The 17,737-nt window shown below is 39.2% G+C and overlaps 2 protein-coding genes and 1 pseudogene across 3 annotated transcripts; 2 read left to right on the forward strand and 1 right to left on the reverse strand.

Annotated features, from left to right (window-relative positions):
* The first annotated feature begins 2,788 nt into the window (after positions 1 to 2,788).
* Positions 2,789 to 3,778, forward strand: LOC114733254 (uncharacterized). The gene has a single exon (XM_028920675.1). The coding sequence runs from the start codon at positions 3,040 to 3,042 to the stop codon at positions 3,592 to 3,594; it is 555 nt and encodes a 184-aa protein (XP_028776508.1). The 5' UTR covers positions 2,789 to 3,039; the 3' UTR covers positions 3,595 to 3,778.
* LOC114733253 (bifunctional riboflavin biosynthesis protein RIBA 1, chloroplastic-like) lies at positions 3,700 to 6,986 on the reverse strand (annotated as a pseudogene).
* Positions 6,987 to 14,164: 7,178 nt separating this feature from the next.
* Positions 14,165 to 16,323, forward strand: LOC114733286 (homeobox-leucine zipper protein ATHB-6). 2 transcript variants are annotated; one of them, XM_028920731.1, is made up of 3 exons: positions 14,165 to 14,742; positions 14,999 to 15,372; positions 15,481 to 16,323. In XM_028920731.1, exons 1-3 carry the CDS (start codon positions 14,682 to 14,684, stop codon positions 15,937 to 15,939), a joined length of 894 nt encoding a protein of 297 aa, XP_028776564.1. In that variant the 5' UTR covers positions 14,165 to 14,681; the 3' UTR covers positions 15,940 to 16,323. The 2 variants fall into 2 exon arrangements, with proteins under 2 accessions (XP_028776564.1, XP_028776563.1); XM_028920730.1 differs by having other exon boundaries at positions 14,167 to 14,742; positions 14,996 to 15,372.
* Positions 16,324 to 17,737: the final 1,414 nt, after the last annotated feature.

Below are 17,737 nucleotides of genomic sequence, written 5' to 3' on the forward strand. Positions count from 1 at the left end.
ACAGACACGCAAACATCTGATGTGTATTATTTTGATTAAAACTCCCGAGACGAGCCCCGTGGCGGTGGGTGTTTTCTTAGAAGGCAACAACAATGTCGATGGAGTGATTAAGGGGAAGTTTACTGTGTTCTACGAGGAGAAAGCAAATGCGAGTCGGATGAAGAGTCGACAGAGATGAAGATGGAAGTGTGCTGTGAGCCTGTGACAGCAGTTGTGGTTTCAAATCGGAATGGGTGGTACATATACCAGGATTTGAGAGGGTAGATCAGTGGTCTTTCTTTTTTTAAAATTTAAAAATTGGTAGAAGATAAATGTTAGAAGCGGAAGAAATAAATTGAATTTTCAGTCAAAATAATACACATCAGACACCTGCGTGTCTGTCATGTAAGATTTTTCGATCAACCTTCAGCTGAATCAACAAGGTGACGGTCAAACGAGACTTTTCTGTTAGCCTGGGATGTAAACGCACTATTTTAATTAGTTTGGGACACTGGATGCACCAAAAATTACTTTATGACACTGGGCGCACCTGGAAAAATAGTTCAGGGTACTGGGCGCACCTTAACTCGTCAAGATAATACACATCAGATGCCTACGTATCCGTCGCATCAGATTTTTCGGTCAACTAACAGTCAAACTTAACTTTTCTGTTAGCCCGGGATATGGATGCACCGTTTTAATTAATTTGGGACACTGGATGCACCTGAGAAAATAGTTCGGAGTGCCGAGCGCACCTTAACCCTAGTTTTTATCTAGAAACTGACGTCTTTGTTACCGCCAAGAACTTCAATTCGTCTAGATATGACCATCATTTTATCAAAAATAAGCAAAATCTACCTTTGTTCCCCTCCAAAATTGTTTCCAAGTAATGGGCAGAGAGTTCTCAAGAGGTTCTTTGCTTTTTGCCAAACACATACACGCACATGAGTGAAATAATGCTGCTCCAGTCGTAGGAGTTGTACTGGTATAATTTATCCCTTAAGAGCCACATAAGGATTCCAAAAGTGGTAAATAATTATAATTTATCAAAAAGTATACTTAGACAAGGAATAAATCAAAGCAATGATGCCATCTGAGCTGGAAATCACCCGCCACTTGTCGCTATGCATGGTTATTTATGGACGGATCCCTTTCTTGGCGTCTTTACTCATATCTTGATGACATGGACTCGTTTTTGTAACCGCAGGATGACTGCTCAAGTTTAAATCCAAATCAAGAACGCATGTACACACACTTGCAAAGCAAAAACCAAATGCCCTTCAGAATACTCTAATCTTATGAAGAAACTTCACTGTCCAAAACAGGTAACTAGCTATTGATGGTTGTTTAAATATAGGTTAATATAATATTTCGTCAATTAAGTAGTTCTCATTTTAATTTCAATTTCAATTTATAAATTTTGATCACTCAAATAGTAAAATGTTTTAAATTTTTATTAAATTATAAAATTAACATTTTAAATAAAAAGAAATTTGAGAAATAAGAACTTATGTCAAAATCAAAATTGCTTGATGTGGACGAAGATGGGGGGCCCTGGTTGCAGACTAAGAGTTTCACTATCCTTCACATGTCGGGTATCACATGGTCGGGTAACATCGAAGAGACATTTACCAACGTCATAAGTAGATCCACTTGTCACACATTGAGGGGCAATGCTGCTCAGCGAGCAAGCCCGATCGTTCACTGTTTGATACCTGTCAAATACTAATACTATTATGTTGTAATTTTTAATATAAAATTTTGTTTAATATTTTATTTTAATTTTAATATAAGATCCTATTTTATTTTTATCTCTCATTTTTTTTTTTAAAGATAGTAATGATTTATAAACCAATTGATATTTCGAAATTTTAATAAAGATAATGATTAACGAAGATACAATTTTAAAAAAGAACATATATTATTACAAATAATTTTTTTAAATCTACTCAAATTAGTTAACTAAGTCTTATATGAAGTATTGGAAATAATATTTGCTTTCATGTCAGATATAAAGATCCTATTTTTATTTATCTTTCATATTTTTTTTTAAAGATAGTCTTTATAATAATGATAGTTCAAACCAATATAATTGATTAACGAAGATATTTTAAAAAAGATAACATATATTTATTACAAATAACTAATTTAATGATTTTTTTAATCTACTCAAATTAGTTAACTAGTCTTATATGAAGTATTGGAAATAATATTTGCTTTCATGTCAGATATAACACTAGGCGTCCGCTTGACACTTGGCAAAGCTCCCATTTCTTCATAAATTGAATCACAAAAACCGAAAAAGGAAAAAGAAAAAGAAAAAAGAAGGAACAGTTCCAGTTCACAGCTGAATACCCCATGTTCAAAACTCCGCGTGCAAACAGTTATCAAGGCGCAGCCTAAGGCGAACCCCAGCGCAACTGAGAAATGGAAGGTTATGGGCTTCAATCAAGTCCATCAGTGCGTTTGCTTTCTTATCCATCACTGCTATAAGCACTCATTCATGAGTCATGAAAGATATATGACGTGCCCCTTGTCATTAATAAACACTTAACCCATTTATACACACACATATCTATATGTGTGATTTGGTTCTAGAGAGTATTTCTATTCACATCAGCCCATTTTTATATTTTCATAAATGTTAACGAAACTATATCTAAACTGGATTTTCTGCGTGTCAACCAAATTTCCTTTGGATCCAAGTTTTTAAAGAAAAGGAAGAGGAAAAAGAATTTCCTGCCCCGGCACATCAACATTTATTAGGATATCAGCCTTCTCATACAAGAATCTTTTCGATAAGTGGCATCTTGATTCGCTGACACACGCAAGCAAAGATTTTTCCCAAACAATGAATATGATAAAAGCAACTCATGGCGTAATTCAAATGGGAATAATTACGATATTTACACGCTTTTCTCTCTTTACCAACCTCACCCTCCAGGGCCGTGACCCCCCATCTACGTCTTTCTTTTCAACTTTCAATATTCTCGAGCCCATTAACAAAGTAATCAAGTATTACGCCTGAGACGAAAGATTCCCAGAGCGGTCGCCAACAAGATGATGGGTCTTGCGATTTCGCAGAAGCCTGCAAGCGGGGGCTTCGATCTCATGCAGAACTGCGATCTTCCTCCGCCATCCAAGGTTTTCAAGGGCTCAGATAATACGGTGATGCTCTCCATGAACCATAGGGCCCCTAACATTTTGGTCAGACGAGAATATACCGGCGAATTAGTCAATAACGGTAATGATGGTGACGCGAAGGGCGATGTCCTGGAGGTTATGAAGGCGCTGCGATCATCGCAAACGCGGGCGAGAGAGGCAGAAAAGAAATCTGCGAGTTTGATCAGAGAGAGGGACTGTCTTTCCAATGCTTTAATGAAGGAGGCCATGCAAATATACGCCTACCGGCAGCAGGTGAGATTGCTTGAGTTTCAAGTTTCAAACCTGCAACGAAAAATTTTTCTTGGATTTGCCACATCCGACGAAGATGAAGGGTCCTCCAAGGAAGACGATGATGAAGAAGAAAGGGTGAGTCTGGTATGGATTCTGGCTTTGGCTCTTTCTTGGGGAATTGGAGTGGGCACAGCAATTGCTTGTAGATACTTTTTGTGACTTGACATATCAAAATCATTTCAAATATACGATTTTCCAGCTTTTAACTATGCAAATATAAAGTCACTGAAAGAATCGAGTTTAAAGGTGTAATTCGTTAAATTGAGGCAAGGAATCTGCTTTATTTTGAGCTGAACGTAATTTGTGATCCTGGTATTTACAGCCAGAAAGGAATTATATAAAACAGATGTTTACTTTTGCTCGGTGCGAAATTATTTACAACAGTGACCCATCGTAGTACCGTCTTGTGCTGATAACTTCAGATATACCAAATCGCAAGAAGCACTGTTTGCACTGGAATGGACCCACCGCAAATCAATGTGGTGCGAGACATATCATCAGAGGGGCAGTTGACCGTTATTTGGCTTAAGGATGTTGCCCATTTTTACATGCCTCGTGCTGTCTGTAATTATTGGTGTGAAAAGAGGGACTTTTTGTGTGATCTCCAAACCATAACCTTTGAGCCCAACGTACTCAGCAGGATTGTTTGTCATTAACCTTATGAACACCAAGATCTCGCAGTATCTGCAGTAGATTGCATCATGCTATCAGCTAAGTAATGACATTCATGTTCCCACAATAAATCAAGTCTCGTAGATCGGCAAGTGAAGAAGATATCATTACCTGTGCGCCTATGCCATACTCACGAGAATTAACGGTTAACTGTGGTTCCTTGCTAGTTTCAGATGTCTTCAACTCGTTTCTTGTGAGTTATAGGAATGGAGCTCGTGGCCTGAGCCAAGACCATTGCCCTCTTGTCCGCGCAGGTACACCAGGACACCCCTACCGGCCGCTTCAATTTGCTCCATTGTAACTGCTAATTTGTTTCCACAGTCGCGTCTTGCTGACCCAAATATGTCGCCAACCAGACATTCTGAATGTACCCTCACAAGTATATCACGACCATTTCCTATCTCACCCTGTTAATATGAAGTGCATGCTGTGGTTACTTGCAAAGAATTTCGGTCAAATTTAGAAAATTTGCCTTAAACATCAGAACGAAGGTGGCTCTGGAGCACTTGCAAATAAAAGTCCATATAGTAATGACGCAGAGCGACAAGAAGGAATCCGGGCATCAAAACACTCTAACCTTCTAGAATTTTTGCTATAATGACATGATTGAATCTCAATTCAATTATTTGAACAGAAAGTAAATGAAACACCTTCGGGTTGTGTCTAAAGTCTATCACAGGACCACTGTTCCATTAAAACTATGGTTGCCAGAAGCATGCATAAAAGTCAAATTGGGACGCGAAGATTCTATAATGCTGGTATGATATTAACTTCGCCCAATATAAATAAGAGTTTTAAAATGAGAAGTCAATTTTAGGTGACCTGCTTCCTTTAACCATGGCTATATGTTCAATCCCATCCAGATATGACCGATAGCAATAAGCTTTAAAAGGCCCCCACATGGTAGGTATCAATGCGGCTGAAGCACACTCCACCAACTTATTTCTTTTTCTGCGATATCTGCCAGATTAAGCCATGCAGATATTAGACATCATGTACCTACTACCACTTGAATTCAAAGTTCAGAAAAGTCAATAGCCCTTATGTGATCTGTGGGGTAGGGTTTCAAATTGTAGTTTGATTAGTGGTGAGTGATATTCCAAGAAGGCCGGAAGACCTGAGAAAATATTAGGCAGCGTGCAGACCTAAAATTGATAAGAGAAAATCAAAGTTTGACCGTTACTGAGATGCCTGACTAAATCAGCAATGGATATGATTTTCAAATTATGTTCCTCTGCAAATTGCCGAAGCCTTGGTAACCTAGCCATTGAGCCATCATCGTCTACTATCTCACATAGAACTGCTACAGGCTCTAAGCCAGCCAGAACAGCAAGATCAACTGAAGCTTCTGTATGTCCAGCTCTTTTAAGAACCCCTTCAGGTCTAGAATTTCTTGATGCAAGAGCCAACACTGTCGCTGCCCTGTCATGGGCAGAAACTCCTGTTGTAGTACCCTTCTTTGCATCCTGTATGCAATTAAATAAGTATCTAAAATCAAATCATCAATCAATAATAAACTTGAAAAAAGAAAAGACAATTTTTCACACTGCCCTCAGTCAGTTTCTCCTTAAATCCAAGTCACGAGGAGGCGTAACATGATTACCAATTAAGATAACGACAATGACAATGAGGTACCACTGTCACGGTGAATGCAGTGCAGAGCTTTTCTTGATTTTCCTTGTGGGTCACCATCAATGGGAGTTCCAACCTCTGTAAGTCTTCTCCTTCCATGCTTACACACACGATCCCAGTTCCATGCTTCCCAATGAAAGCCATTGCATTTGGTGTTACCATTGATGCTGCCATTATAAGATCCCCCTCATTTTCTCTATCTTCATCGTCTACCACGATAACTAACTGCACATTTATCCCAAAGCCATGTTAGCGAGAAGGATATTTAACCCCCTTCCCCCCCCCCCTCCCGGGGGTTGGTTTGATGGACAGAATCGTTGAAAGGGATAAACCTTTCCCTGGCGCATATCTTCGATGGCATCTGGGATGGACGAAAATCCTTTTGTTGGAAGATCCAAATCATGTTCATTGATATTAGAATAGAAGCCACTTGTTATACTCGTTTGTTCTGAAAGTGTTCCAAAAACAACTGTGTCTAGTTGCTGCCCGATTTGTATTGGATCAATCGCCTCTTTCAATGCCAAGCGGTCTTTTCCTGGCTCAAGATGAGATGGAAGATCTCCTTCTCCAGATACCACAGCCCTCACTTTATCATCAACCTTGAAACTGAAACCCAATCTTCTGAGGAATCCCTTTCCATTGAGCAGAGGCTCACAACGCACAACGCTGTCTTGTGAAGAAAAGAATCAATCAGCCGATTACATGTGTAATAGCAATGATCATGAATGCCATACATTATTAATTGGTTCAAGTTTAATCTTTAAATGTGCTAGATTTGAAAGAAACCATACATATCCAAAATTTGAAATCCAAGAGGCTCAGTAACAACTGTGTAAGAAGCCCAGGGCAGCAGATCATCATCTTCCCCATTCCTAAAATTCATAAAGTTCCCGTGAATTTGTAATTTGTTTGTAATTTTCCCCCATTATCATTACAGATCGGTAGAGAGCTCAGCAAAGCATAGGGTCAATGTGATACAGTATTCATAATCCATATGATTAGCTCCTTTCCCGAGGCGTCTCTTGACGCACCTCATAATTTATTGGATACGAATCGCAAAAGAGAATCTGAAAAATATTTACAAAAAAACAAAAAAGGAGAACGAACAATGACCAAAGCTCACTTCGAAGAGGTGGGAAAAGCCACAGAAGAGCAATGGAGGTTGATGGAAGCCATTCCGGAAAGGTGGCATGCGGCGAACGTTTATTGTCTCACCATGCTTCGTTATGTGCTTGCCTCATCTCACACCAGCCACAACGTCTGGTAAAGATGCAGATAAAAAGGGTGTTTGGTAACCTTAAGAGTGCTTCTCAGAAGCATTTTTCACAAAACGAAATAAACTTCTTTACATATTTACTTTATAAACTGTAAAAATATTTTTAAAATCATGATTTAATTCCTATCTAAATATTTTTAAAGCATTCGGCTTCCTTCCAAATGGGCATGCATTAAAACGCTCCGTTTTTGGGTTTACTCTAAGCTCCCGTTTGGCACAATGTATTGAAAATGAAAGATAGAGATTGTGCGTAAAATGGAAAACTCTATTAAAAAGAGTTCAGCATGAGAAATTACTTGTTACATAAGACTAACAAATCTATATATGTAATTAGGAAATACAGTAAAAGGAGTGGTATTTTCCAATTTTATTTTTATGGGTTTGCTTAATTCTATTTAAAAAATAATTATTTATGTTAAATATTTTTTAGTGATTTTTCCGATTGCAATTCTAATTATTATTTTTAATTTTTAATATTTCCTACGAAACGGATATAAATATTTTGTCCGGAAAAAAAAAAAAAGAAACGTTTTTTCTTACTCAGGAGCTCTCGCTTCCTGTGGCCAGTTCTTAAAAGCGCGCTCTCTCTCTCTCTCTCTCTCGTCTATCGTTTCGTCGATTTTCTTTCATCTACAGATGCTACGATTAACCCATATGTAGCAATTAGGATGGAATCTTCTAAATTTCTCTTCCTCAATTCAAAAGAGACAGACTTTGAAGATAAAGTATGTGAAATGCTTAACAAGTTATGGGTTAGATGAAATTTTTTTTAGAAATTTTACTGCACAAGCATCGCAGGTGGTGAGATAGATTGAAACAGTCACTTTAGTAAAGTACTATTCGCTTCTTGCATTTTCAGGAGAGTGCTTAAGGATTTGGGTTTCCCTTAACCAAGCTTATCTCATAAGCCCCCAAATGTGGAGCAGTTTCAACTTGCTTTCACTCCCCGGGGAATCATAGTCGTGTTTCAGCCTGACATGATCATGGTCGTGTTTCCGCCTGACATGACCATGGATTCTAGATGCAATGTATTTAAAACTTTGTCCTCGCTCGTGAACTTCATTAGGCGGAACCTACGTTTTAGGTGTTGTCTAGGGGATTTTCAATACTTTTTAGACTAGTAGCTCCATAGCATAGGCGATGTAGTGTTGTGGAGATGATAGCTGGAAGCTACTAGACACTGTAGTAAACACCGGCGCGCGTAAATTTTGCCCTTCTCCGGATTCTTATCACCAAAATGAAAACCTTTATATGAGAAAAATATGTCACTTCGTTTCTGCTGGATTTTCCATCTTGGTTGTCTTTTTGTTTGTTCTCGTCCATATATTATTCCTTTCATTGGTTTGAAGTTTAAACATTGCAGTAACACCTTTGAGCTCATGAGAAATTCAGAAGGAGAACAATTGGGACAAGGTACGAAAGATGCAGGGGCGTACCATTCTGCTCTGGCATCATGTGATTCTTGAAATCGAGCATTCAACTAAACATGCCTTTGTTTTGGGGAGTGTTAGAACAATGGAACAAGCTGTAATAATTTCATAAAAAAAAGGACTTGTGGACTTCTCCAGTGAGCTGATAAATCTTTTCTCTCTCTTTCTTTCTTTTCTTTTCTTTAGGTGAAAGGGTCTTTGATTTCTGTGTAAAGAGAAATAATTCCCAGGTCCTCTGTGACATTTTGCTTATTTACGGCACGTTGTTGTTGATAATGCAGAGCATCTCTTCAGGTGGAAATATTACCAGAGAATCTGTACTGAACCTTTTACTGAGCTTCTCTGTAATATAGCAAATCAAGTTAACTCCCTGCCTCCGTAATATAAATTGATTCTGTTCACTTTTTCACGTACACACACAGCGCAAAAGTGAGGTTCCGTGAAATTAGGGTTGCTTTTAATTTTTCACTCTTTTTCCCCCCTAACATCTCTCCCGTCTTTCCACTCACATTCCATAACTTACTTCAGAGGAACTGTAGAGGGTCAGAACTTCAGACGATCTGCACAGACCACCTGAATCCATTTCGTAACACCAGCATTTAAGGTTTCTAATATACGAGGGGAGATATAAGTAAAATTGAATATATAAAGAATCACAGGTTTGCAGCAAGACAAGCTGGGCTTCTAAACGAGTGAGAATCAATTAAAATTTGACACATTTTATATTTCCCGAATTCGAATTCTTCGGCGAGAGGAACTTTTATTGAAGTTGATAGTCGATTCTTCTTTTGAAAATACCGTGACACCTAAATTTTCCAGATAGATCTTTATTTTAGACTAGAAGTGAACTCTGTGTACTGCGCTCATGGATTTAAAATTATAAAGCTTGTAAAAAGATTCTGAATTTTATAGTGATAGCGATACGTCAAAATGTGAGTCATCAATGCAAGTTTTACAGTTGCAGTGTAATTAAGGTTTTGAAAAAAGGGCTCCAGCATGACATAAGAACCGTAATCCCCCCCCCAAGAAAAAAAAAAAACTCCATAATTTCAAATTGAATCGCTTATCAACCAGATATTCTCTGGTTTGGTGTGATGGATAAAGGAGAAAGGAAATAATAATAATAATAATAATAATAATAATAATAGAAAGAAACACTGGCAGTGGAGTAAATTAGTAAAGATGGAAAACGAAGTCTTGAAAAAGATTCTGTTTCGCCCTTAGCTTTAATGTTAGTCTTTGGACAGCACTCACTCACAAATTATAAAAAGCGAAGGGAAGAAAGTTGCCTACCACAATGGTATGCGCTGTCAGACAAGCCCACACTCCTAATCAAATCTTTTCTTGACCTGTTACTTTCTCTCTCTTTTTTTTTCCTTTGTTTTTTTGTACGGGACTTGGATTAAACAAAAAGGCGTCTCTCTTTCCTGCTTTCTGAGGGATTGGATTGGAAGAAGGGAGAAAACACAAGAGCCAAACCCCATGTGAATGTGCTGGTGTGGGTGCTTTTGCTGAATTCAGATTTCTCCTCATAAATGTGGTGTGTTAGCCATCATATTCATGCACTGTGTTGCAAAACTAAAACTTGTCTTATCCTTTTTGTATCCCCAAAAGTGGATTAATTGCAGGTTCATCAAGGCATAAGGACGGTCACGGATAGCAGACGGGAACGTACGTGCATGGAATTGAAGGGCCGGATCGCCAAACCCACCTCCCTCGCCAGCCTTACCCTTCATCATCTTCACTTCACGTTCGGGTGCTTGGTCTTGGTCCTGGGGGGCACGGCAGTAGGCCTTGTAATTTGTTAATTATTGATTGTGAATCCGTTCGTTGCATATGGTAGGGTGTGGGTCCTACTTGACGTAGGTGGCCCACAGGGACATGTTGAAATTCATAAGGCCATAGATTTCGCTGGCCTGATTCCGATCCAGAGTCCAGACATTTATTTTCTGGCATTTCTGCCAGGAGTAAATAAGACCTATGTGTTGAAAGTCATTCGGCCTATAAATATGTCTTTTCAGTCCTCTTGAAAAGTGGCTTTTGCTTCCCTACGCCAACAAATCAAATAATTGAGCTCCTGTTCTTCCCATTCCCACTCCTATGCGTGTGTCTGTCAGGTTACGTTCTTCTCTCTTGGGCACTGTTTTGTTCTGCACATATGCTTAAATAAACGACATGTAGATTTAGCAGCCACTTAATTATAAAGGGGGAAAAGGAAGAGGGCGAAAAAAACAAAGAAATTGATATGAAGCATCGATATATCGCCCTTTTTAGGTGCTGGTCACTTCTCCCACTTGGTCATAGTACAAATGATGAGCTTGATCTGCTGCAAGTGAAAAATCCACCTCCGTGTATCGTTATCTCTGTAATATTTTATCTAAATTTTGAGGAGGAATGATTGGTAAACAAATCAAGAAGAGGGAAAGTTGCTTTGGAAGTTGGAATCGCGGGAATATCCGTCCAAGAATGATTAGAGTTTGGAACAAACTGCTCAACAAGGGGTTACACAGATGCATATTACCACTTGTGCTGGTCAGCGACAGCAATAATGAATATGTCCCATATATGAGCGAGAGTGTGCCAATGGCCATGAAGCAGGGCTTGTTCATGTGTACAAGTTGTGGTCATATATATACATATATCTATATCCAATACAGGATAAGAGTTTGTGTTTAAATGATCTGAGAGTGGCCAAATCATGAGAGGTCCACGCAACAACACAGAGAAGAGAAGCTTCTGAGATCTGATGCTGGGGACCTGTGCACCTGTACACGGTCTCATCCCAACTCATGGATTCCCCTTTCCGTGTGGCTCATGCCTTGAACCAGAGACCCACCTCGCACGTGTTGTTGTCACTTCAGAGAAAAGCACCCACACTTTGCTTTTATTGATTTTTGTTTTCTGCATCCTTTGGTGGGGCCTCTCTCGTCTTTCGAAAAAAGGTTCCTGAATTGCGTAGCTGCACTTCACTGCAACTGATGACCCATCACAACATGGAAAGGCCACAAAGTTGAAGACGCGGAATTTTGCTTCTCCGTCGTACTTGTCCCACCACGCACGCCACCTTTGCCAAATATGGCCTTCTGTGGCCCTGCTTTTGCTCTTCATTTCGCCTTCATCACTTTCTAATCTTTGCCAACTCCTGCTTCTTCGCCAAACATGAAATTTTGGCTGCCCATTATGCCCGCTTCTTTCTCTCTATCTTCGGAATGAAGTATATGACACCGAGTTTTTAGTTCGTGAGCCAAAAATTTAAAATAAAAAAGAGGAACTTATACGTATTACTAACTCATGAGACGCAATGCATGTCTAATATATATAGATATATATGCTGATTCTGCAAATGAACTTGAAATAAAGGACTAGTAGCACCATGTTCCGCTTGAGCAAAGCGTCTTTTGCCCCCTTTTTACTCGTTATCTAACTAGTTAATTGCATCAGGTATAATGATTTTTTTTTTGGGTTTATTTGTATTGAGTTTGAGTACATATGCACCTAGTTACAAAGAGTGCATACAGTATGCAATGCGTATATATGTTTTAATGACAATCATATTCTATGATTTCCTTGTCTTCCTTTGTGCGTGCGTGTAACAGAAAAACTGCCGCCATCTTTAGGATGCATGCCAGTTAAGCGTTGGGGTAGGGCGGTAGGCACCAGAATATGTAGTACGAGCAGCTCCAAACATCGGGGTTCGTTTGTTTTATCTATAAGATATTGCTCATAAAAACCAGAAAATGCTTCTTCGCCACATATACGATGAAATTTTCTACTTGTTTAATTCAATTATTAGTTGATTTTCTAACGTTATTCGCTTCTAGGACTTCCATAACAGCAACCAATGAGAGTTTCGGTGACAAATACACATTCAACATAATGACTTTAATTTTGTTTTTGTGTAAGGAAAGATTACTTCCGATCCTAATTATAAAACCTTATTTGTGTATTATAAATGGGGTTTTATAATTAGAACCAGATATAGTAATTCATATTACTAGAAGCAAAATAAAGTTTAGTGTTTGATGGCCGAAAATAGATAAAGTTTAGTGTTCTAAATATAACGTCTTCTTAATAAACTCGTGAATTCAAAAAAATAATAATAATAAGTTGGTTGTTTGTAATTAATATGAAGATCATTTGTAACACCTTTTAAAAAATATTCTTTTCATTTAATGATTGAATTTTAATTTAATGCATAGAGATAAAAGTGTAAGAATAAATATAGGTATCATGGGCAAGATAAATTGAACACAGGAGAAAAGAGAAAATAAAACCTCATGTCCGGGATCAAAATAAAATATTCATATTTATCTTATATTGAGGATAGAGAGTTATTTCATATTTGTTAGTTAATGAGACAATGTTAATCATTCTTGTGAAAAAAAATTATATACGAGTGTGCGCCCGCGCGCTGTCGCAATTTATTATTTGGGATTCGTTTTATGGCCAATGAAATTTCCAGAAGAAGCTTTGGCTGTTCTGTGGTGATCTATTATTCTCATCGTGACGAACTGAATTGAAAGCAAACAATAAGATCGAAAGTTTTAATCACAGACCCAATTTAGGTGACCCAGAGAAGATCAGATCCCATGGTTCAAAGTCACAAATCATAATCAAACATTCCCGTGATGATGTGTAATTACGAGGAGTTCCACAATCCGAGATCAGATCTTCAAAGCTTGTTTTTATTATGATGAGGACTACATACTAGACCGACCAGCTAAATATTATTTTCAGGAGACTGATTAGGAAAAACAAACGTTACGAGGAAGCTTTTAGCTGAAAAATCGAAACCGCAATAGAGTTAGTTAATCTGCGTCGTGCAGATCATAAAGAGCCGTGTCCCATGTACTTTTCTCTTCTCCATTGAATCCCCTGAAGCTACAAGATAGACTGCGCCATGTACCTCTGCGAGTGTGGAGGGAAAATTGCTATCCTTCCTACTCTCAAAAAGCGAAAAGTATCCCTGAAAGGGCATGTTGTATGTATTGTTCTTGTTGTGTAAGAGCTTATCGTCTGTCTGTATTTGAAAAAGCATGGTCACGCACATAAATTAAATGCTCACATTGTATTTTCAACCACCTTTCTAAATGATCTGCCTATTATTGTATTCCCGTCGCTATCTTTGTGGACCGCCCCTCAAGTTGTCTCAAAATTCACCAATTACACTAATGCTCACCGTATCTTCAAAATATCTTGTGTTAAGCTAGCTAGGGCCATAAGTCTTGGAATTCTGCTCTCCAAAGTTTTTTATTTTATTTTTAAATATCATAAAACGAAGATAACTTTTCATTTTTTTACCGATCTCCAAAAATTAGGGAAATTTAAGTAAAGATGTGTACAAGTATAATCATGTGCAGGTTAGTATATTTATTTCGGGGAAGGCCGAGATACGATGACGAGATGCAAATCTTGGGTCGGCTGAAACAGACGAGAGCGAGCCGTGGGAAAGCCGAGCCGTTTACGAATTTACGAAAACATTTGGTTCTTAAAGGAAATATATGTAGTTTTGGCGAAACGGTCGAAAAAACCGGAAGCGTACGGGCTATAAGCGGTAAACTAAAATATGCTAAATAGTTGCATTTGGGTTGAATTTGGGTTCAATTTGATAGCCAACCCCACCCCTTCTAACCCCAGTCAGATTCTAACCCTACATCTCACCCTGCCCCTCACTTCATCACTTGCTTTATTTAAGCACACAGAAATTGAGAGCCCAGCCTGATTGTGAACTGCTTCACACTCCACACGTCCTTCCTCCCCTCCCCACTCTATCTCTTTCCATTTCCTTCCTCTCTTTGTCCTCATCTTAAATTCCAATCCCTGTGTTTGACTGTATAGCGTGTTTGTGCTGTGGTAAAGGCGTGGGCTTGAGCGCTCTGAACAATTCAAACACAAACGTTGCTCTTGCTTCTATATTGGCTTTGTTTTCTGCTTTTGATGGGTAAAGACGGAGACGAAGTGCTGATAAAGAAGGAAGAACACCTGGGAATCTGTACACAAGTCTTCGCTCCACAGTACTGTCCAAATTGGTGCTGTTTAAGACAAGAGACTTCCTTTTCAACGGCTCCTTTTAAGTGAACCCCCACCCCCTCTTTTGTCTTCAGCCTTTTCTTGAGATCTTAAAGATCCACTTAATACTTTAATTAACCCACACAGTAAAGAGAAAAGAGGATCTCAAAAACGCCCTGAGATCTAATAAGATCTCCGCGAAGTTATTCATATTTCGTCCAGCGATCATGAAGAGACTTGGCAGCTCAGATTCTTTGGGCGCTCTCCTGCCCATCTGTCCATCCACAGGTTTAATGAAACTTCTCTTTTTGGTGAATTACTGAAACTTATTTATTGCCATGTTGTCCGGTCTCTTAAATTTAATCTCCGCGATCAAATTCATTTATACAACAATCAATCATGGAACGTTTGATCCAGTCGGGATTTCCCGTATTAGAATAAGAACTAATATAATTGTCCAATTCGATGATGCCTTTTTTACTTTTCTGGGTATTCTGCTGACAAGCTGTTGCACTAATTTTGCGTAATTGCATTTATTTAGAAGAACACAGTCCGAGGAACAACAATCGCGCTTACAGTAGGGACTTCCAATCCATGTTCGAGGGGCTAGACGGAGAAGGATGTGTGGAAGAATTGGGCCACCCGACGGAGAAGAAACGCCGTCTGACCGTGGATCAAGTGAAGGCTTTAGAGAAGAACTTCGAAGTAGAAAACAAGCTTGAACCTGAGAGGAAGGTGAAGCTTGCCCAAGAACTCGGATTGCAGCCCAGGCAAGTGGCTGTGTGGTTCCAAAATCGTCGAGCCAGATGGAAAACCAAGCAATTAGAGAGAGACTATGGCGTCCTCAAAGCCAATTATGATGCTCTCAAAATTAACTACGATGCCCTCCAACAAGACAATGAAGCCTTGCTGAAAGAGGTACCAAATCAAAATCCGCCAGCTCTCTCGTACATTATACTACCATAGTGAGCCAAGATATTGACAAGTTTATATATGTAATATTGCGGCGTGTTTTCTCAATTGCAGATTAAAGAACTGAAATCTAGATTGCAAGATCAAGAGAAGAGTGAAGACGTGTCATTGAAAGGAGAGATGAAGCAGCCTAAGTCGGAGGAGAAAGCGATGGGAGTGGGAGTGGGTGCGGGTGCGGAGCCTCCTGAAACGGCCATTCCTGGGGTGGAGTCCGAAGACCTAAATTACGAGTGCTTCATCAGAAACGGCGTCGTAGGAGGTTGCTCACTCTTCCTGGCAGACTTTAACAAAGACGGCGCTTCGGACAGCGACTCGAGCGCAATCCTGAACGAAGATCCAAGCTCTCGTTCCTTGAAATTCAACTGTTCTTCATCGTCGTTTCAGTTCCAGAAGACGTGCCAGACTCAGACTCACTACGTGAAGATGGAAGAGCACAACTTCTTCAGCACAGACGAGGCCTGCAACTTCTTCTCCGACGAACAGGCCCCCACCCTCCAGTGGTGCTGGAGTTAAAAATAGATGAATGAACAAAAAGACAGTGTCATCGTTATCGTCCAATTCAAAAGGCGGGTTGAATCTCAAGTGACGAACAGATCAATAGCTCAAGAATTTTGTAAAAATGGGAAGGGAATGCAGGAGATGGAGGTTATTGAAGGTGGGATGAGAAAAATTGTGAGGGGAGAGAGAGAAGGGAGAAAGCATGGAGGTGGGGTCAGATATGAAATGCTGACGAAAGAGGTTAATTATGATCTCCAAGCCGCGCGGGTGGGGTGGATATATGAATAATGAATAATCATTAGCTCGTAATTAAATCCATCTATCTATGCTGTAAAAAAAATCTTTCCATAATTAATTCCTGTTCTTATGGGTTAATAATTATGATCACATTAATTTCTAGTCTCCAACTCAAGTAATCTACTGTTTGCTCTTTATATTTGATCCCATGCCAGTCCTTTTCACACCATTCATTCCTTGAAGGACACTCGGACGGACTCGCCAATGAATTTCACTGCACCTATCTCCCCGTTCATTTGTTAACGAAGTTCCTGAATTTTTGCTGCTTTTTATACGCTACGGTTCAGAAATCTAGTTCTTCCCTTTCGGCTCAAAGGCCAGGCGTTATCTCTGCTCCTCTTACACTAGCTCTGGTTTCAGAATTAAATTTCATGAGAGGAAGAAAACAACGAAAAGTACAAATACGATTTTTCTTTTACTGATAATTGGAGGACACTGACATCGCTGCCAATTAAATTTGCTGAAATTTGTTGTTTCATAGTGAGTATGAGAGACGATCACTACCGTGTTTGCGGGGGCAGGGGTGTGCAAAGCTCAATGGTCTGATTCAGTCCGGGCGTGTCCATTGCGCATCCCTACACGGGGTAAGGAGGGAATTTCTGCGGGCCTGTATGGATGGTGAAAAACAAACAGCACAGTTTAGACGTGAAGAAGATGACGAGATGTGGAAAATATGCATGTTATTGTTAGGGAATATAAATAATAACGTCAATTAATGATAATGATCCTACTAATTGAAATGGTGATAGATAGGCGTAGAGGAGCAATGGGGGTGAGTGTAATTTGGTGGGATTAATGAGGCTGCAGGGAGGATGCGAAAGGGAAGCGGAGGGGGAGGGGATCAATTAGCTCAACTAGAGTATTTTGTACTCATTCTGTCTAATATTACTTCTGATTCTAATTATAAGAGCCAGTTGACTAATTTGAGAGATTAAGGAAGTAAACTGAGTTAGTTATTTGTCCTAAATAGGTGTTGTTTTTCCTAAAATATTCTTACTAAACAAGTGTATTAATTAAAACTACCATTATTAGAAGGGCTATTTTGAAAAAAAAGTATAAATATGAGAGACAAAATGGATTGGGATCTTATATTTAAAATCAAAATAAAAATCAAACAAAATCTTATATTAAAAATCGAAAATAGTATTTCACAACACGCATGAATTTCGGAGAGCTTTTGTCCAAATAAAACAACATGACAAGGAGGTGTTTTAACCTGCCCAGACGGACTCTAGCCCGCTCATGGGTGGGAGGGACGGCTTTAGCAAAAACCGATGCTACAAAGGGAGGGAAATTAAAAAGAGGGAAAGAGATTAAAGAGGTTTACCTGAAAAGACGCGCTCCATGATTGGATCCCAAAATTACGTCCCTTGTTGGGAGCCGCACCCGCCCCCCAACCTTCACTTTTTCGTCTTCACCAAAGTAAATCTCCCATTTCCATTCCCCCGACAAATTTCTCTATTTTCAATGACCTACTCCTTCAACTAGCATCCATCCTGCCTGAATCCCCTATTTT

The sequence above is a fragment of the Neltuma alba genome, unplaced genomic scaffold (genome assembly GCF_004799145.2).
Source record: "Neltuma alba isolate B1F8T4 unplaced genomic scaffold, ASM479914v2 tig00012991_pilon, whole genome shotgun sequence".
Lineage (NCBI taxonomy): Eukaryota > Viridiplantae > Streptophyta > Magnoliopsida > Fabales > Fabaceae > Neltuma > Neltuma alba.